General features: G+C 42.0%; 1 protein-coding gene across 6 annotated transcripts; it reads right to left on the bottom strand.

Annotated features, from left to right (window-relative positions):
• Nucleotides 1-31: 31 nt before the first annotated feature.
• On the bottom strand, nt 32-20,293 carry trafd1 (TRAF-type zinc finger domain containing 1). Of its 6 annotated transcripts, XM_056297536.1 has the most exons (13): nt 19,636-20,293; nt 19,320-19,368; nt 19,099-19,234; nt 18,264-18,317; nt 17,719-18,157; nt 17,413-17,544; nt 17,257-17,334; nt 17,061-17,125; nt 8,160-8,420; nt 7,604-7,742; nt 7,154-7,355; nt 6,893-6,950; nt 32-1,020 (listed from the first exon to the last, which is right to left on the bottom strand). In XM_056297536.1, exons 2-13 carry the CDS (start codon nt 19,352-19,354, stop codon nt 982-984), a joined length of 1,638 nt encoding a protein of 545 aa, XP_056153511.1. In that variant the 5' UTR covers nt 19,355-19,368; nt 19,636-20,293; the 3' UTR covers nt 32-981. The 6 variants fall into 6 exon arrangements, with proteins under 6 accessions (XP_056153511.1, XP_056153444.1, XP_056153217.1 ...); XM_056297469.1 differs by having other exon boundaries at nt 7,150-7,355; nt 17,257-17,544; XM_056297242.1 differs by having other exon boundaries at nt 17,257-17,544.
• Nucleotides 20,294-20,944: the final 651 nt, after the last annotated feature.

The raw sequence follows: 20,944 nt of genomic DNA, 5'->3' as shown, positions 1-20,944 counted from the left end.
GTATACATTCATAGAATACCCAATAGGCCAGAACCAAGAAAATTGTTTATTTTCAATTTGGAAAAAAAAAAAAAACAAACCAACAAAAACGGTACATCTATGGCCCAATCTCAGAGTAATCAAATCCTTCATTTTTAGTTAAGCATTTCTAAAATCAACACAATAAGTACATATATAAGGACATAGAAATTATTTGATTAATAAAACCATTACTTGTTTTTGGGTTTAGAGCACAACCCACCTATCTCCCAACAACTTCAGTCAAACACGAAATACAGATATTGGGTGTCGGGTATATAGACATCTATTATATCACAATTTTATGGAGAGCATTCGTATGATATTTGAAAAATCCATCAAAGAATATCACTCAGTATAGCAGAGAAAGGTTTGATTTTTTTTTCTTGCTCAGGTGCATAAATAAAGCATACCTTTTTGAAATCTGTTCCTCAAGCCCTTGATAAAGAATCCTCTAATTGGAAAGTGCTAAAAGGTTACATAAATTAAAATAATCAAAAACAATTTATCAGAAAACTGTAACAGGACAATGAAACAGACCCTTAAGTGACAAGATTAAAGTCAAAAAAATAACAAAAAAAATGCTCATGTTTGATTTCAACATTAAATGAAAACAATCCAGATACATTAAAAAAAATCAGAGTAAAACATTGTTTTTTTAACATAATTTGTCACGTGAGGCTGAAATTTAATCAAACCTGGAGTAAGCCTAAAAAAGAAAAAAAATGAGCAAGACTGACCATTAATTAGAATACAATGTTTAAAAATCTTCTTAAACGACCAGATATCTGCTTCTTAACGCAGGCACTTATCAGATTAGTTAAACATAGCCAAAGACAGATAGAAGTTAGACCAGAGAGAAAGAAAGGCAGAGACAGAAACAGGCAGATAAGAGAAAGAGAATGGAGACAAACCGATGTCTGGTGATGTTTGGTAAGCATCGTTTTCACCGCGATGCTGCTCTCACTCCTCTTGCTGCTCATCATTTTGCTTCTTAGGCAACTGAAAAAAAAAAGACTGTCAGCACCTGGACTGATGTTTAGTATGGACACATGGGTTCGATTGCTGGTTATGGTAACACACAATGTGTTAAGTTATCCAAAGGAATTGAATCGAGTGCCACTGGACTTGGTACATATCCGTGAAGACGTTTCACCTCTCATCCAAGAGGCTTCATTATGCCTTTCTGACCAGCTAGTCTGACCGGCTGGTGATGAAACTCAGATATTTATCCTCTTTGGAGACGTTATCAGAGCTATTGATATCCATGGCTCTTTGTGTTCCAATGTTTAGCAACGCCCGTCGTTATCAGAGGTATTGATATGCGTGGCTCTTTGTGAGCTGATGTTAAGCAGCGACGGTCGTTGGGGGTGTTAGTTTCGACTTCGTTAGCGGTCATGAGTCGTTGGAGCCGTTAGTGACTGACTGTTGCTCTTGGAGGCTAGGCTTCTTGAGTCTCCTGGGTAGAGATGAAAGGACGGCATTATAAGTGGGAGATAGGTGGTGTCGCAGACCTCCTCTTCTGTTGAGGGATGGTTTTTCAGTTTCGCATAGATGGCGTCCTTCACCCCTCTTTCAAACCATCTATCTTCCCTGTCCAAAATGTGTATGTTGCTGTCCTCGAAGGAGTGCGTCTTCTCCTTTAGGTGTAGATAGACTGCTGAGTCTTGTCCTGAGAAGTTTGGCTTTCTGTGTTGGGCCATCCGTTTGTGTTATGGTTGTTTGGTTTCTCCTATGTATAGGTCAGTGCAATCCTCATTGCATTGTACAGCATACACCAGATTGCTTTTTTGGGTGTGTGGTACACGGTCTTTGGGATGAACCAGTCTTTGTCGGAGTGTGTTGTTGGGTTTGAAGTATACCGGGATGCGGTGTGTGTTAAAAATTCTCCTGAGTTTCTCAGAGACCCCAGAAACATACAGGATGACTATGTTATTCCTTCTGTTCCTCTTCTCCTCATTACTCACCCGGTTGGTCTTTTTGGAACGTGTTGCAGTTTTCACAGGCAGACAGGGAAGTTTCAAAACTTACAGCGACAAACCAACAACACTAGCCAAGCAGATATACTTACCTGGAGACAAAAGACAGAACATCCCACACAAAACAGAACGCGGAACAGATGGATCAAGAATGTGTCGGACAAGGTACTTACCCAATCAGAGAAGGAGGTCTTAGCCAAAGGACTGAACTTCGCCATGACACCCAAACAACTACCTATGTATAGTTGACCTCATCACATCCACAGAATCAGCTACTATAAGGAAAAACAATCTAACGGAAACTGAGGCGGAGCAGCTTAGGTTAAAGGTATCAGCAGCTCTGTCCAATGCGAAACTCCCTCCTTCCAACTTAACCATGGAGGAAAGGAAAGCCGTGACAGCCCTGAGCATGGATGAAAACATCACTATCCTTCCAGCAGATAAGGGGAGATGCACGGTTATCCTCAACACAACAGACTACCACGCCAAGATCACATCATTACTCAGCGACACCGACACCTATGAACCTCTGAGATAGATAGATGGTTTGAAAGAGGGGTGAAGGAAGCCATCTATGCGAAACTGGAAAAACCATCCCTCAACAGAGGAGGAGGTGTGCGACACCACCTATCTCCCACTTACAATGCCGTCCTTTCATCTCTACCCAGGAGACTCAAGAAGCTAGCCTCCAAGAACAACAGTCAGTCACTAACGGCTCCAACAACTCATGACCACAGAATGGAGCACTAACGAAGTCGAACTAACACCCCCAACGACCGTCGCTGCTTAACATCAGATCACAAAGAGCCATGCACATCAATAGCTCTGATAACGACAGGCGTGGCTTAACATCGGAACACAGAAGAGCCATGCATATCAATACCTCTGATAACAACGGGCGTTGCTAAACATCGGAACACAAAGAGCCATGGACATCGATAGCTCTGATAACGACTCCAAAGAGGATAAATGTCTGAGTTTTATCACCAGCCAGTAAGACTAGCTTGGTCTAGTCAGAAAGGCACGAACTGATGAAGCCTCTTGGATGAGAGGCAAAACGTCTTCAGGGATATACAGTGCATCCGGAAAGTATTCACACCCCTTCACTTTCCCCACATTTTGTTATGTTACAGCCTTATTCCAAAATGGATTAAAAAAATTTTTTTTCATCAATCTACACATAATACCCCATAATGACAAAGTGAAAAAGGTTTTGTAGAAATTTTTGCAAATTTATTAAAAATAAAAAACTGAAATATTGCATGTACGTAAGTATTCACACCCTTTGCTATGACACTCAAAATTGAGCTCAGATTCATCCTGTTTCCACTGATCATCCTTGAGATGTTTCTACATCTTGATTGGAGTCCACCCGTAGTAAATTCAATTGATTGGACATGATTTGGAAAGGCACACACCTGTCTATATAAGGTCCCACTGTTGACAGTGCATGTCAGAGCAGAAACCAAGCCATGAAGTCAAAGGAATTGTCTGTGGACCTCCGAGACAGGATTGTATCGAGGCACAGATCTGGGGAAGGGTACAAAAAAATGTCTACCGCTTTGAAGGTCCCGAAGACCACAGTGGTCTCCATCATTCTTAAATGGAAGAAGTTTGGATCCACAAGGACTCTTCCTACAGCTGGCCGTCCAGCCAAACTGAGCAATCGGGGGAGAAGGGCCTTGGTCAGGGAGGTGACCAAGAACCCGATGGTCACTCTGACAGAGCTCCAGCGTTCCTCTGTGGAGATGGGAGAACCTTCCAGAAGGACAACCATCTCTGCAGCACTCCACCAATCAGGCCTTTGTGGTAGAGTGGCCAGACGGAAGCCTCTGCTCAGTAAAAGGCACATGACAGCCCGCTTGGAGTTTGCCAGAAACCACCTAAAGGACTCTCAGACCATGAGAAACAGGATTCTCTGGTCTGATCAAACCAAGATTGAACTCTTTGGCCTGAATGCCAAACGTCACGTCTGCAGGAAACCAGGCACCTCTCATCACCTTGCTAATACCATCCCTACAGTGAAGCATGGTGGTGGCAGCAACATGCCGTGGGGATGTTTTTCAGCGGCAGGAACTGGGAGACTGGTCAGGATTGAGGGAAAGATGAATGGAGCAAAGTACAGAGAGATCCTTGATGAAAACCTGATCCAGAGCGCTCAGGACCTCAGACTGGTGCAGAGGTTTACCTTTCAACACGACAACGACCCTAAGCACACAGCCAAGACAACGAAGGAGTGGCTTTGGGACAAGTCTGTGAATGTCCTTGAGTGGCCCAGCCAGAGCCCAGACTTGAACCCCATTGAACATCTCTGGAAAGACCTGAAAATAGCTGTGCAGCAACGCTCCCCATCTAACCTTACAGAGCTCGAGAGGATCTGCAGAGAAGAATGGGAGAAATACCCCAAATATAGGCGTGCCAAGCTTGTAGCTTCATACCCAAGAAGACTTGAGGCTGTAATCGCTGCCAAGGGTGCCTCAACCAAGTACTGAGTAAAGGGTGTGAATACTTATGTACATGCAATATTTCAGTTTTTTATTTTTAATAAATTTGCAAAAATTTCTACAAAACCTTTTTCGCTTTGTCATTATGGGGCATTGTATGTAGATTGATGAGGAAAAAAAAGGAATTTAATCCATTTTGGAATAAGGCTGTAACATAACAAAATGTGGGGAAAGTGAAGGGGTGTGAATACTTTCCGGATGCACTGTATACCAAGTCCAGTTGCACTCGATTCAATTCCTTTGGCTAACCATGAACTGGATGAATGAGAACATTCACAGACAATGTGTTAAGTTTCAACTTCTACAAAATGAATAAATAAACACACACACACATCACTTCCTTTTAACCACTGGTGAAAATAATCAATCTATCAGTGTTGTGCTGGCCAGTCACCTATGTTGATAAATATGAAACTCGTCTCCACTGTCAGCAAGCTGTAAAATGAGAGGAACTGATAACCGCATAAAGTTAACACACTTAAAACTCAAGTCAACAAAGATTGAATCCGTTCATCTGGATACGTTTATTGACAGATACGTTTCATCACTCATCTAAGTGCCCTCTTCAGTCTAAACTGACTGCAGGTATCCCCACCCTTATCTACAATAAAGTTGTATAACGACTGAAACCAACGACCATTTTCACATGTAAATATGGGTGTGACCATTACAGTTTCAAAGGCCATGTGTACTATTCACAGAGGATTTGGGAATGGTTGCAATCACAGAGTTATGACTGCAACCATTCAGGGGTGGTTGTTCCCTCTTAACATAGATGGCCTCTTTGACTCCCCATTCAAACCAGCGTTCCTCCCTATCAACGATGTGCACATCCTCATCCTTGAAAGAGTGACCACTGGCCTGTAGATGGGTGTAGACTGCGGAGTCCTGGCCTGATGTGTTGGCTCTCCTGTATTGTGCCATCCTCTTGGCCAGCGTCTGTTTAGTTTCCCCAATGTACAAGTCCCGGCAATCCTCCTGGCACTTAACAGCGTACACCTTATTGCTCTGTTTGTGCCGGGGGACCCAATCCTTGGGGTGGACCAATTTCTGGCACAGTGTGTTTTGGGGTTTGAAAGCAACAGACGTGTTTGGAAAATAGGTGTCTCAACTTTTCCGACACTCCCACCACATACAGAATCACCACTGGTTTACGCTTAAGCAGCTGTTGTCCTTCTCTCTTCGATTGGCTGGTGCACTGTTAAGGCATCTTCCTGGCTTTGACAAATGCCCAGTTAGGATAACCACACTTAACCAGGGCCTGTTTAATGTGGGATTTCGCCCCTTCCTCAGCCACTGTGTCGATGGGAACATTGTCAGCTCTGTGGTACAGCGTCCTGTTGAGTCCTAGTTTGTGTTCCAGTGGATGATGAGAGCCAAACCTTAAGTACTGATCAGTATGTGTTGGTTTACAGTAAACAACAATCAAATGTCCCCCATCACCAATTGCAATTTCACAGTCAAAGAAGACAAACCTGCCATTTTTCACATCCTGGCTGGTGAACTTGACATGGTTGTCCAGAGTTAATGTGGTCAATGAAATGTGGTACATCCTAAGATTTAACTTTAACCCAGCTATCGTCCACAAATCTGAATCAATGGCTAGGTGGTGTCCCTGGATAGGACATCAGAGCCCTCTTTTTCACTTCCTCCATATAATAATTGGCCACTACAGGTGAGACTGGGGAACCCATAGCAAACCCATGCCTCGCCCACATCTGCATATGAAACTGGTCATTGATTTCAGTCATTATGCAACAGTATTGTTTATAAGGGTGGGGATACCTGCAGTCAGTTGAGTTGAGACTGAAGAGGTCACTTATGTCCCTTTTCCACTACGTGGTACTGGTTCGACTCGACGAGTGTCGTTTTCCATTACCGTAACAGTAACCCCTCAGTGTAACTGGTCTGCATTGGTTTTGGTAACCACTCCAGTTTTTTTGGAATCTCAACAAAGGTGGTACCAGAAAAGTTGTAACAGTTACCAAAATGCCAGTACTTTCCAGTAATGGAAAATTAAAAAAGGGCGAGTCGAGTAGAGTTGAGCCAGTACCATGTAGTGGAAAAGGGGCATTAGATGAGTGATGAAACGTATCTGTCAATAAACGTTGTATCCAGATGAACTGATTCAACCTTCTTTGATTTTCTTACCTGGATTATTGTGCATGCATAAAGACACTTAAAAGTCAGGTTTGCTACTGAGCACTTGCTGTACACTCTGCAAGTTATTACTTCTTTTTCTTTTTTTTACACAAGACACCTGAACTAGACGCCTGAACTAGAAATTCTGTGTTTAATTGTGGAAAGGGATGTAAGGACTTAAAGACATCAAGTCAAGAGTGACTTGCTTTAGTCATAACACCCACTGAAAAACATTAGAATTTGATGTACCTTTGTCCCTGGAGTCCTTCCTTTTCTCCACCCTTCCTTGTTATCTGGTACATTTTGTCTGGCAGACAAAGAAGATTTGTAATTAATCACACAAACAAAGGCTCTCTGATTTATTACAATGTGGGCATAGCAATTGCTAATTATTTAAGAGATTCAAAATGAGGGAGTACAGTAAAACAATCAAAATGAAACTCATGATGTGTTTATGGCCAACAGCTCAGAGCTTATTGTGGGGTTATGTCATTCTTCTTACTTACTGACCCCTTTAAAGGTGTAGACGTAGATTTGTGTGTGTCACTGAAAGGTGGGCAAGTCCCCTCTGCCTCTCTTCCATGTATGCTTCTCACACGAAAATCGAAGTTGGACGGTTTTACTTGAGTTGGCAGTTCACTGTGGCATTCCCTGAAGCTTTGCATCAGCGGTTTGTCCCTGACAGATCCAAAGAGCTCATCCAAGGGGTCAGCTATGTATGAAAAATGTACAACAGTAACGATAAAAAATAAAAACAATAAAACAACAAAGTATGTGTTTCTTAAGGAAAATTCTGTCGTGCGTTTTTAAATTTGCGGGGTCTAGCAAACAGCAGGGCAGCCTGGTGGTTTGAGAGAGACACGTTTGATTTTGATGACACTCAGCATCCAGCCCTCTCCAGCTATCCATATGCTGATATTTATACAATTTGAGCTTATGCTCATGATTTCAATAAATTACCTTGGTGCTTCAGTCTTCTCTGTAAATCTGGAGAACTCTGCCTAAAGGCATCTTTTGCAGGAATCAGTGGTTTTTGAAAGGATGCTTTTGTGAGATTATTCGCTGGATGCACTGCTCGGGGTCGGAGGTCACATTTATCCTGTGGCAAAAGGTAAATTGGAAGATAAGAATCTGGACAGATAATCAGTACAGTAGTCCCTCATTTGTCCAGAAGCCAAATAGAATGAGTTTATTTTGGAGATCGACACATACTGAAAACAAATGTATTTTTAGACTTTGGGTCAAAGATGCACACACATTCAGAGATACTTTTTACAGCAAGAAACTTCCAGGAAAATTATGAAAAGAATATAGTAATTTTTCTGGCATATTTTCACTCAGTAGCATTGGTAATATAAAAAAAAAACGCCACCCAGAAAATTTACACTGATTTAAAAAGAGTTTTCAATAAACTATACAATAAATAAATTAACCGTTTCCCACCCCATGTAAATACATTTTGTGCCTCCTGAGTCACATTAGTTACTTCTGCCATTACAAAAAACCCATATTGTACCTGATGGTGGAAGACGACCGACTCCTCTAGGGCTACACCACAGAATTCACATGGAATTACCAGATCACCTTCTAGTGGACTTGCTGGGGGACTGTAGGACGGTGGAGACACTGAGCGGGGAAAAGTTGGGAGGTTGGAGGCGAGGGTGTCAGGCATGCTGTGCATCAATCCTCCACCACTCCTGGTCATTCTGTCCCCATCAAGTGGAGATGGAGGTTGCTTGCTGAAGGAGGCAAAAGCTGAGGCTGGACTGCACCCAGTCTGAAAGAAAGAATAAGACATATGCAAAAGGCTGAATGTCACCTGGATGTGATTAATCGATCTCTGTATCTACATCAATTGCATTTGTGCATTATTGAGTACACAGAGCCACAATAATGAGTGAGTAGCTTCCAATAGCCTTCAGTCAGAGAGAAGTGAGCTGGCAGTAAGCGGACATGCTTCAGAGGGAAGCAATCTTAGAGTTAACAAGAGCACAAGAGGAAAAATAACAAGCACAGGAAGGAAATAAGGGGGAGCTGAGGAGAATCGATATGAACATAGGTTTTTTATAACTCCATCGATAGAGATGGAGAATATTTGTGACAGAGCAATACCTTCTGGAAGGCTACTACTCCACTGCTGATGCCAGGCACATGTGGCAAGGCCAACAAAAAATCATGGACTATAAAGGCACCACCATGGAAATAACCAACACCACCATCTCCCTACTTGAGCAGCTTAATAAATTCTATTCCCGCTTTGAGACCTCCAATAGCGAAACACAGAGGAGGTTCTCACACGTTCAGAATATGCTACTGACTGTCTTATCAGCTCATGTACACAAAGTCCTGAGGAGAATCAATCCCCACAAGGCAGCAGGCCTAGATAACATCCCTGGGCGGGCCCTCAAGACATGTGCTACAGAACTGGGTGACGTTTTCACCTCCATTTTCAACCCATCTCTTGCACAGCCTACAGTCCCAACCTGCTTTAAAATTACTGCCATCATCCCAGTCAATCAGGGGAGCCCAGTCACTTGTCTAAATTACCCCAGCCCAGTTGCACTCACTCCAATCATAATGAAGTGCTTTGAGAGTGTGGTTCTGGCCCACATCCAGAGTAATACACCCGAGTCACTGGACCCCCTGCAGTATGAGTACTACCCCAACAGATCCATTGAGGACACTATCTCTGCAGCACTTCACATAGCCCTCTCCCACCTGGAAAACAAGGATGCATACATCAGAACGTTTTTCATTGATTGTAATCAATGAAAAGCTCAGTCTTCAATACAGTCCTCCCCCACAAACTAACAAAAAAATTGTACAACCTTGCCCTAAACCCCACACTCTGTAACTGGCTGTTAGATTTCCTCACTGGTTTACCACATTCATTCATTCAATCATTCATTCATCTTCAGCCACTTCTCCAGGGTAGGGTCGCGGTGACAGCAAGCTAAGTAGGGCACTCCAAACGGTCCTCTCCCCAGCAACACCCTCCAGCTCCTCCTGGGGATCCCAAGGCATTCCCAGGCCAGATTGGACATGTAGTCCCTCCAGCGAGTTCTGGGTCTACCCCGGGGTCTCCTCCCATTTGGCCGTGACCGGTAAACCTCCAAAGGAAGACACCAGGGGGCATCCTAATCAGATGCCTGAACCACCTCAACTGGCTCCTTTCGATGCGAAGGAGCAGCGGCTCTACTCAAAGCTCCCCCCGGATGTCCAAGCTCTTCACCCTATCTCTAAGGCTGAGCCCAGAAACCCTACGGAGGAAACTCGTTTCAGCCGCTTGTATCCACGATCTCACCCTTTCAGTCACTACCCAAAGCTCATGGCCATAGGTGAAGGTTGGAATGAAGACTGACTGGTAAATTGAGAGCTTTGCCTTCCAGCTAAGTTCGCTCTTCACCACAACGCTCCGGTACAACATCCGCATTACTGCTGATGCTGCACCAATCCGCCTGTCAATCTACCGCTCCATCCTACCTTCACTCGTGAACAAGACCCCGAGATACTTGAACTCCTTCACTTGAGGCAACAACTCATCCCCAACCCGGAGGGAGCAATCCACCATTTTCCGGTAAAGAACCATGGCCTCGGACTTGGAGGCGCTGACTCTCATCCCAGCCATTTCACACTCAGCTGCAAACCGCCCCAGTACGTGCCGGAGGTCGCGTTCTGATGAAGCCAACAAAATCACATCATCTGCAAAGAGCCGAGATGCAATTCTGAGGTTCCCAAAACAGACACACTCCTCACCTTGGCTGCGCCTTGAGATTCTGTCCATGAATATCACAAACAGAATTGGACACAAGGGACAACCTCGGCTTATCGCAGTCTATCAGAATTGGAAATCTAACCTCAGACAATGTGGTGATGAATATTGGCCCCCCACAAAGCCCCATGCTCAAAATACTATTCACCTATGACTGCATCGCCTCACCCAAGGACAACACTATCCGGAAATTTCCTGACGACACCACAATCATTGATCTGATCACTGGGGGTGACGAAACGGGATACAGCAGAGAGATGGCAAGTCTGGTGACATGATGTGACAACAACAAACTCTCCAACATAGACAAGACCAAGGAGATGATAGTGGACATAAGGGGAGGAGAGGAGACCTCATCAACTGCTGACAATTTGTGAGTCTGAGGTGGAGCAGGTCAGCAGCCTTAAATTTTTGGGCATCCACATCAGTGATGACCTCACTTGATCACATAACATCACCAAGCTGGTCAAGAAAGCACAACAGCAGCTGTACTTTCTAAGGAGACTAGAGAAAATTTGGCATGTCACCGAAGATTGTCAGCAGCTTCTACAGTTGCATCATATACCCCTTTCACACTGGCCAAAAAAACCCGCTAACATCCGCCTTTTTACATTGACCAAAGGCAGACATCAGCGGGTTTTTGCAGGTTTTTTGGCCAGTGTTAAAGGGGCTATAGTTCTGAGAGCATCTTGACCAGCTGCATCACTGTGTGATATGGGAACAGCACTGCCATAGACAGAAAACACCTGCAGAGTGATAAAAACTGCTGACAAGATCATCAGGGTGCCCTTACCATCTCTGCAGAACATCTAACACTGGAGAGTCCATAGAAGAGACTCCACCCACACCCAAACGTATGCCCTCTGGCAGGAGGAACAGAAGTGTGAAATGCAGAACCTTAGGCTGAGGGACAGCTTTTATCCTCAGGCCATCAGAATGATCAACAGATCCAATCTATTGCCCCTGCCCCCAGCCCATCTCATCATACAGGTAGCTTCACTCCCTCCTTCCCTCCTCCTCCACACATACACACCTACAAACACACACATACACACGCAGATGCACACACATGATTCACACTAAACACTTAAGACATTTACCCACTGTCTGTATACAGAATTTCATGTCTGTTTATATACTGTCTGTACATAGAATTTTGCACAAATACAGATCTTGCACAGATAGTTTTTTCAGATACAATATACCAGGGCCGTGTATTGTATATTGTACATAGTATTCTTTGGATAGTTGATTTATTTTCTCTTTAGCTCTGCTGATATTCGTGTATTTTTTATATTCTCTGTCTTTTTTTTTAAAACTGCATTCAAAGTAAAAGGCGAAGGGAGAATTTCATTGTACAGGGAAACTTGTTTTTAACTATGCATGACAATAAACGCTTTGACTTGACTTTCTAGCACAACACTGTCAAAATTGGTGCCATGCATCAATATTGAAGGCCTTGTTCAGATTGCAGGCAAATCGGATTTGCTTCTCAAATCAGATCTTTAAGACAGACTGTCTTGCATATAAATGCAAGTGATCAGATCGAATTTGTGTGTCCAGACATCACGACGTAGGCATGAGTAACTACGTATGCTGGTGATGTGGTTTACCAACACAGAAGCATGAGAAATGGAGACCCATCATCTCAGCCTCCAAACAATCGCACTATCAAGTCATGGTGCAGGAGGCTGGCATACACTGCGATGTTCCGTGCTGCAGTCATGGTGGGCTTCACTGTGTTCTTTTCTGAGTGACGCAAAAGAAAGTCTGAAACTCAATTTGGGAGGACAGAGTATCTGGACTGAGATGCATCTATAGAAGTCTAATAGGAATCGCATTTCAAACCACATGTCAAGCCACCTCCAAATGTGGCTTACATCCGATTTGCAAAAATCGCATTTCATGTGTTTTGTTTTTTACAGTCCAGATTTTCAAAAATCAATCTGGATACGAAAAAACAAAAAGGATTTCAGGCGTCTGGGTAGCATGGCGGTCTATTCTGTTGCCTATCAACATGGGGCTCGTGGGTTGGATCGAATCCCAGTATTACCTCCGGCTTGGTCGGGCGTCCCTACAGACAGAATTGGCCGTGTCTGCGCATGGGAAGCCAGATGCGGCTATGTGTCCTGGTCGCTGCACTAGCGCCTCCTCTGGTCGGTCGGGGCACCTGTTTGGGGGGGGGGACTAGGGGGAATAGTGTGATCCTCCCACGCACTAAATCCTCACGGCAAAACTCCTTACTGTCAGGTGAAAAGAAGCAGCTGGCAACTCCACATGTATCGGAGGAGGCATGTGGTAGTCTGCAGCCCTCCCCGGATTGGCAGAGGGGGTGCAGCAGCGACTGGGACAACTCGGAAGAGTGGGGAAACTGGCCAGATACAATTAGGGAGAAAAAGGGAGAGGGGAAAAAAAAAACGGATTTCAAATGGCAGTCTGAACAAGGCCTAACTGTCAAAATCACATACAAAAACAAGCATACATTCCATAAGTATGTGCTCTTAAATGTTAAAAAAAAATAGTCCAATGAAAGCATTTTTCAAAGTATGAGAGGGATAAGAACATTGGGCCTAAGTCATCAATCATTCGTACATACAAATTTGTTCCTACACACCAATGACATGCGGTCAGGGTAGGCAGTGCCTACCTTGTGATAATTTAATCAAAATAACCATACAACAAATTCATAACAACATATCAAAATCTCACTCTAGTTACAAGTATGCTGTGTTATAACATTTTTAATTTTTATGTCCTTGTCCTTTTTAAGTCCTTAAACTTCTAAGAGCGAAATGCCGTATAGCGCACAAGCTCACCTACTCTTTCAATAGGAAGGGTAAGCTTTGCTTTTTTCAGGATTGCCTTTAATGCTGTGAATTTGGGAGTTTGTGCACGCGTATTGCGTAGCTTAAGGCGAAATCAACGGCCAAGGAAAGGCACTGCTTATGGCAGGGGTGCGAGCCAATCAGAGCAATCAAGGTCATGTCATGTCAAGTCATGTCACGTCAAGGAGAGATTTGTGGAGAAAGACAGGTGAATGGATGTCATCTTCAAGTGAAGCCATTGTTTTTGCGCTTTTATGCTCATGGCAGTGTTACATTAAAGTAATGTGTAAACATGTTTTTCATATAGTATGGCTGTGTTGGACAAGTTAACATAAATATGATTGTTAATTTGATTTTAATCTCTAAATTTTGACTTAATAGAATGCTGTCCTGCATCAGACAACCATCGCTGAAACGCCTTCTCAATCAGCTGTAGTCGTTATTTCACATCCTTATAATTAACAGCTCTTTATACAATTATTTTGTAGATACATTTTAATTCAAATTTCATTGTTCATTTTTACAACTCTACACAAAGTTTGCATTGATATTTATTGTTCATTTTTACAAACCTATACAAATGTAGAGTCCACAAAGGTATGCCACTGTTCTTACATTCATGCGCTTTTGCAGTTATGTAGCTGAACTGAAGTGTTTAGCGGCAGTGGATGCTTGCATGTATGCTTTGCATCCAGTATCATTTAATATGCTTTTGTCACTGTGTTTTCTAAGATACTGGCTAAATGTGAAATTGAGTACTGTGAATGACCTTGAGTACATGGGTCATATATGGCTTCCCAAGTCACACTCTTTTTTTCTTTCTTTTTTTTTTACTTGTAGTTTTGCCGTGTTTTTTTTCAGGCTAGCTCAAGGCATCATGCCACATTTTCTTTTCAGTGATTGACAATTCATCTCCCACTAATACATCAAAAACAGCCCTGAAAGTTGTCAACCATTTTCAAGTTTAGATTTGTGCAAGTCAACTCAGTTTGTCTTCCATTTCTAAAAATCAGTGCAGTTACTCATAAATAATATTTACTGTTCACTTTCACTATAACATTTTTGTGATTATGTTGATTCACTTTTTAAAATGTTTACAAGTTATTATATTATGTAGTTGAATTGGACTGGGATCTAACTGCACAGGAGAAGCATTAATGATGGGATACATGTTATTATTGCATGTTTACCTTCTCACCATTTGTCACCTAATATGCTGATGTCACTTGCTTCGAAATCGTTTTGGGTAAAAGCATGCCCTAAGTGACTAACTGATATTTTCACATGTATTGTCCAAAAATTGGTGTTTTTAATTGATATATAGGTGACCTCAATACATATGATCTCAACGTTCTGTCACCTCAGTATCCAGTTTATTTGCATGAATTGACTCTCAATTCTGCTATCAGTCATTTTATTATACATCATAATACTGGAAATTAATTGAGGACATTGTAGATAATTTAAATATACACTACCGTTCAAAAGTTTGGGATCACCCAAACAATTTCGTGTTTTCCATGAAAAGTCACACTTATTCACCACCATATGTTGTGAAATGAATAGAAAATAGAGTCAAGACATTGACAAGGTTAGAAATAATGATTTGTATTTGAAATAAGATTTTTTTTACATCAAACTTTGCTTTCGTCAAAGAATCCTCCATTTGCAGCAATTACAGCATTGCAGACCTTTGGCATTCTAGCTGTTAATTTGTTGAGGTAATCTGGAGAAATTGCACCCCACGCTTCCAGAAGCAGCTCCCACAAGTTGAATTGGTTGGATGGGCACTTCTTTGAGCAGATTGAGTTTCTGGAGCATCACATTTGTGGGGTCAATTAAACGCTCAAAATGGCCAGAAAAAGAGAACTTTCATCTGAAACTCGACTGTCTATTCTTGTTCTTAGAAATGAAGGCTATTCCATGCGAGAAATTGCTAAGAAATTGAAGATTTCCTACACCGGTGTGTACTACTCCCTTCAGAGGACAGCACAAACAGGCTCTAACAGGTACTATTTAATGAAGATGCCAGTTGGGGACCTGTGAGGCGTCTGTTTCTCAAACTAGAGACTCTAATGTACTTATCTTCTTGCTCAGTTGTGCAACGCGGCCTCCCACTTCTTTTTCTACTCTGGTTAGAGCCTGTTTGTGCTGTCCTCTGAAGGGAGTAGTACACACCGGTGTAGGAAATCTTCAATTTCTTAGCAATTTCTCGCATGGAATAGCCTTCATTTCTAAGAACAAGAATAGACTGTCGAGTTTCAGATGAAAGTTCTCTTTTTCTGGCCATTTTGAGCGTTTAATTGACCCCACAAATGTGATGCTCCAGAAACTCAATCTGCTCAAAGAAGTGCCCATCCAACCAATCCAACTTGTGGGAGCTGCTTCTGGAAGCGTGGGGTGCAATTTCTCCAGATTACCTCAACAAATTAACAGCTAGAATGCCAAAGGTCTGCAATGCTGTAATTGCTGCAAATGGAGGATTCTTTGACGAAAGCAAAGTTTGATGTAAAAAAAATCTTATTTCAAATACAAATCATTATTTCTAACCTTGTCAATGTCTTGACTCTATTTTCTATTCATTTCACAACATATGGTGGTGAATAAGTGTGACTTTTCATGGAAAACACAAAATTGTTTGGGTGATCCCAAACTTTTGAACGGTAGTGTATATATTTTTATATTTTACATATATTAAATTACATATTTTTACCACAAATGTTGTTTCTTTGTGTTGTGTTTGTGTTCTTTTCAGGTAATGTTTCAACAATATTTACAAATGATAAATAACGTGTTTGTAGTGACAGCAATGAAATCCACAATGGTTTGGGAGCTCTAAGGAAAGACAATGGTGTTACTTAGTCATTTCACAGCTATCAAGAACCATATAAAACAAGAAAAAAAGTATTTCATATATATTTTGCTTGTTGACTGCGGTCGAAGGATGATGTACTTTGACAATATTTTTGTTTAGGTTTTCATTTGGAATGTAGTTCAGCCAGGGGGGCACAATATTCTAGAATTCTGTGGCAGTTGGAAGAATGAAGAAGGATCAGATTGTTATAAAACAGAGAGCACAAAAGGATTTGTGAATGCTCACTGCCTACCCAGCCACTGATCTCACCACACGTCACTGCTACACACCCATGGAATTTTTTAGCCCTGAAGTTTGTCTCAGAGACCAGTGTAGAACCGGGGTAACCCCTGAATTTAGACACCAGTTGGCTAACACTGATATCTTTGCAAGGCTGGGTGATTGCTTGTTGTAAGAGGTAGACAATAGATGCTAGGGGGAAAGAATTACAAATAACCATCAGACTTTGCTTCTGACTGTCAGACAATCTTTAGAGCTAAAAAAAAAAAAATCCATGGGTGTGTAAGAACAAATTTGTACATACGAAAGATTGATGAATGAGGTCCATTGTTTCTTAATCAAAAATAACTAATAATTTGCAATGTACTGAGAGAATTGCTGCAATCATCTCATATGAAACGTGGCAGCAGTAGGAAGAAAACTATGAATATAGAAGCCACATTGGGATAAAATTGTGTAGCGAGCTTTCCAATAGTTCTCGCTTCTTTTTACTGGAAATACCTGCGAGCATAACAGTTCAAAACTAATTAACACCAAATTGCAAATTGTCAATAGACTAAATTAGTTAGGTGGTGATGCTCAGCAACTGTGGTTTAAACATAATCAAAACTTTCTTCCAACACACAAGCTGATTTGTAGGCCAGGGTTTCTAGCTAGTACAAAAATTAGTGGACTTCATACTAGAGAAAATCAACATGGTCAATGGATTATTGGGGTAAGGCAAACCTGATGCAATATTAGGTCCTCTTCAGGAAACAGCTCTTCACAAAACTCGCAAGGCAGCATGATATCTACCAAACAAAGTTAAAAAATGATTATTCCAAAAATATGGGAACATTAAACTTCCTTTACTTGTTAAATGATGCAAATAAACAAACAACAAAATGATTCAACACCAAGTATTCTATCAATAATAGCTTGCCTGTCTTATCAGGGTCCTTGAATGCACTTGTGCTTGTTCCAGCAGCAAGACGTTGGTAACGGTTCTTGGGAGGAGAGTCTGGTGGAAAGAGGGACATGTTAGGTGTCTTTCCAAGTTTGTGGCTCCAGACATCATTCCACAGGCCTCCTTCTCCACCTTGGCCCCCAGTTTCCCCATCACTCTGTAGACTAAGGGCCACCAGATAGTCCAGACTCGACGAGTCATCTTCTACTGACTGGTTCAAAAGAGGCCAAGCATGATTGTTGTTGTCCTCTTCCTGTTCAAGCACTAAAGGAAAGTTGAAATACAATCATGAAAAACAAAATACTCATTCTTCACAACAAATATCCAGTTAAAGTAGCTGTTACTTGACAGCATATGGAAAATGATGTGGGGTTTTTTTTGAGTGGGACTGACATGTCCATATGAAAACAAGTCTTCAAGAGCTATTGATATACTCACAGCGACTAATTGCCGTATTCCTAGGGGCATTGTTCTTCCTGTCTCCAAGGCCTGGTGGTCCCCAGGTGCTGTTGTAAATTCTGGTATCAAGTGGCCTTGGAAAGGTTCGACCCTCTGCTGCACTAAGGTTGCTATTCTTGGGACCTCTCTCTTGAGCTTTCAGGAGATTTCGGATAGAGTGGGTTTCAAACCAGGCCCCTGGAGTCTGCGGTTCTGGTGGGCTGTGACTCGTTCTACTGTTGTTCCTTTCCTGGGGTGGTGTAAGGCTTCCACATAAGGCTGGATGGACAACTTGCTCCCTCAGCATTACATTGCACTTGCAAAAAGGGCAGGGCTCAGTACGCGTGCCACAATAATCCTCATGCTCTTTTGACTGACTGAAAACAAGCTCAAGGTCGCAGTACTGACAGGGAACCAGACGCTGAGGACATTCAGATCTCTGCAAGAGCACACCATCAGGGCAAATATGAAAATGCAAGCTGAATTACCAAACAGACTGTTGAGTATTGTAATTATGAGGCGGGATAACATTTCATCAAAAGTACCTGGTGGACATCAATGCAATTCTTATCCATCTTCAAGCCACACTTGCATTTAATCTGAAAAGAAAGAGAAATTTATTTTAAGCCAAAAGCATAGCTTGTAAAGCAAGTGCATTATGAGTAGCTTTTATTCCAATCACTCAATATGCAGACTAAATAGAAATTCTAAACATCTCAATGTGAGAACAACTCACATCATGATAAAAGCACCTATTCTCTGAGGTGTAGTGCTGAATGAGCAATAGCTAAAATGAGATGAGACTGTACAATTTTTTAAATACAATTATCTATTTGTCCACAGAGACTTGTGATTGATAAATTCATCCTCTCCTACTGTATCTATTTCACCACTGATACCAACACAAACAGTTAAGATATAAAGTCAGAAGATGCAACAGAACGGCTTGAACACAATCAAAGCCCAGTTGAATACTTTGAAAATTTAAGAACTGGAGCAGGGGTGCTTCAAAGGTGCACGATCTCTCTAAAAATAAGTAATTCTCTACTAAAGACAGAAAACCAACACTCCCAATTTGCATAGCACTCAAATCTGAAGGTGCTTCGAAGACATCAAATGGGATTTCTAAATATAGTGGCATCGTTCAGTCTGAATCAGAAAAAGCCACCTGTTTTCCCTCAATATACCCTGTCGAGCAAATACGTGCCTCATTACAATCTTATCCAATTTATCCCCTATGGTCAGTTTTCAGATTGTACTTCCTCATGGCATTCCATTCCTTGTTTCTGACTTTGAGAATGGGTGAATGATATTCCCGTACACCGTTTTAGATTATAATCGTCGTTGAAAACTTCTTCCATTCCAGTTTGTAAACGTTACCTGAATATGATCCTGCTCCTTGTGTTTCTGCAGCTCTGACCGAGGCATTGGTTCATGGCAAACGTCACACAGTCCGATGTTTCTTCGACAGTGGATTTCGTGTGTGGTGAAATTAGCCTCGGGGATGTCATGCTTGCTAGAGAAGTGAATAGGGTTGAGGAGGAGTGTTTTCACCACCTTGTTCCCCAATCATCGACCCAAACAAAATAATGTATACTCACCAGTTGTTACAGAACTGAGTACTCTCATCTGCCATGGCTTCACCAAAACCTAACAAAAGAAAACTTTCAGGTCAATGGCACACACGCGCTAACATACCAAGAGTCTATACTCAACATAGAACCGAAACGGAAGGAAATTATCCTCCGTCAACCCGTCGGTTAGTTAAGATTTTAAACTCGACCAGCCACACTGACAAGCAGCTCTTTATGCTATAGCCAAGCCTAGCAAAGCTAGGTCCCATATCAGCTGATTTTGTTTACCATCAAGTTAAACACCAAAGGATAAGTTAGTTAACGTAAAACGTATGACATCTACCTACTAAACCTTGTTGTAGTTAGTTAGGGGTAGCTAAGTAGTTAAGGTAGTTCACTAAGTTAGCGTTAACTACTTGGCACCTCTTTCGATTCTCCAAAGCAGGTTAGCTGACAACTACGGATTAGGGCAGCGCGAAGCGGGCTCGTCCTCTATTTAAGACCAGCTGTGATGTGGACAACCTCAAGATCCATTTCTATCCGACACAAACCATGACACGCAAAAACAAATCCGTAGACTTTTCCTAACTTTGGCAGCAGCAGCCACTAGTCCAACTCTTCCTGTTAGCAAGCGATTGGCTACGTTAGCTGACTTCATATGATTTTCACCGGCTACCGAGCAAGTATGCGAGGTATATCGTTTCCGGCGTCCCCCGCCCTCGAGTCCACTTCTCTAGATGATAATGTATACTAAACAGATCGACAAGTGAATGTTTTGGCTTGTGGCTGTTCCGACTGCCAAATGTTGGCTACTTGTCGCTAGCTAGCTAAAAAACGAAAACTTAAGCTTTCTGTAGGGGCGTGGGTCTGATTGGTTGAATGTGAAGGACTTCAGGAGCACTCGTCAAAATGTTCCGGGTGAACCAGGCGCACCGCTCTGCCTAGTCATCCACATATCGTGCACGTAGGCTACAAATAGCTTCCGCATTTGTTTTCGATGTTTATTAAGGGTTTGACCTACCAATACTGTCTCTTGTAAGGCACCGTTTTATCAGAATCAAGACCAATTATATTTACAGCAAAGATCTGAATGTAGTGCGAACACACTCACTTGTCTTTACAGTCAAATGACGATCAATGTAAATATATATAAAATCTTTTAATTCGTCTGAAAGCCCTTATTCCTTATCTGATCCAACGGTTAAAGTCTACAATTTATGTTTATGATGATGAAATGTAACTCCAAGTCAAAAAAATAAAAGAAAACGTTTTAAAATGAAATACAGAGAGCAAGGCAATACATTTCTAATATGCCAACAGATTAAAAGAAACTAATACCACCTGAAGTTTCGTTGAATTCCAGGTAACTATTACCAGATTAACTCAGCCCATGGCAAATGTGTGGTCCTGAAACAATGAACGAATTGATTGGTGCTTAAATGTATCTTGTCAGACACTTGAGGACCTCAAAAGTGGATTATGGATAGATTGTTCCCCCCTCCGCCCCACACACACATTTTCAGCAACTTTTCCAGTACTGTTTTGCTGTTCTTGTAAAGTGGTACATGATGAAATGCACATTTTTGTACATCAATCACATTGTTTGGGTCTCAAAGGAGCATTCAGTAATCTAAGAAAAATCTTCTGAAAAT

Source organism: Lampris incognitus, chromosome 1, assembly GCF_029633865.1.
Source record: "Lampris incognitus isolate fLamInc1 chromosome 1, fLamInc1.hap2, whole genome shotgun sequence".
In the NCBI taxonomy this organism is placed as follows: domain Eukaryota; kingdom Metazoa; phylum Chordata; class Actinopteri; order Lampriformes; family Lampridae; genus Lampris; species Lampris incognitus.
This window is presented reverse-complemented; position numbering and strand designations above follow the sequence as displayed.

Coding starts and splice junctions, on each gene's coding strand:
- trafd1 (XM_056297242.1), bottom strand. CDS start 19,354: ATGGCAGATGAGAGTACTCAGTTCTGTAACAACTG. Junction 8,421..17,060: donor AGGACCTAATATTGCATCAG/GTTTGCCTTACC, acceptor TCTTTCTTTCAG/ACTGGGTGCAGTCCAGCCTC. Junction 1,021..6,892: donor GAAGGACTCCAGGGACAAAG/GTACATCAAATT, acceptor TTTTTTTTTCAG/TTGCCTAAGAAGCAAAATGA.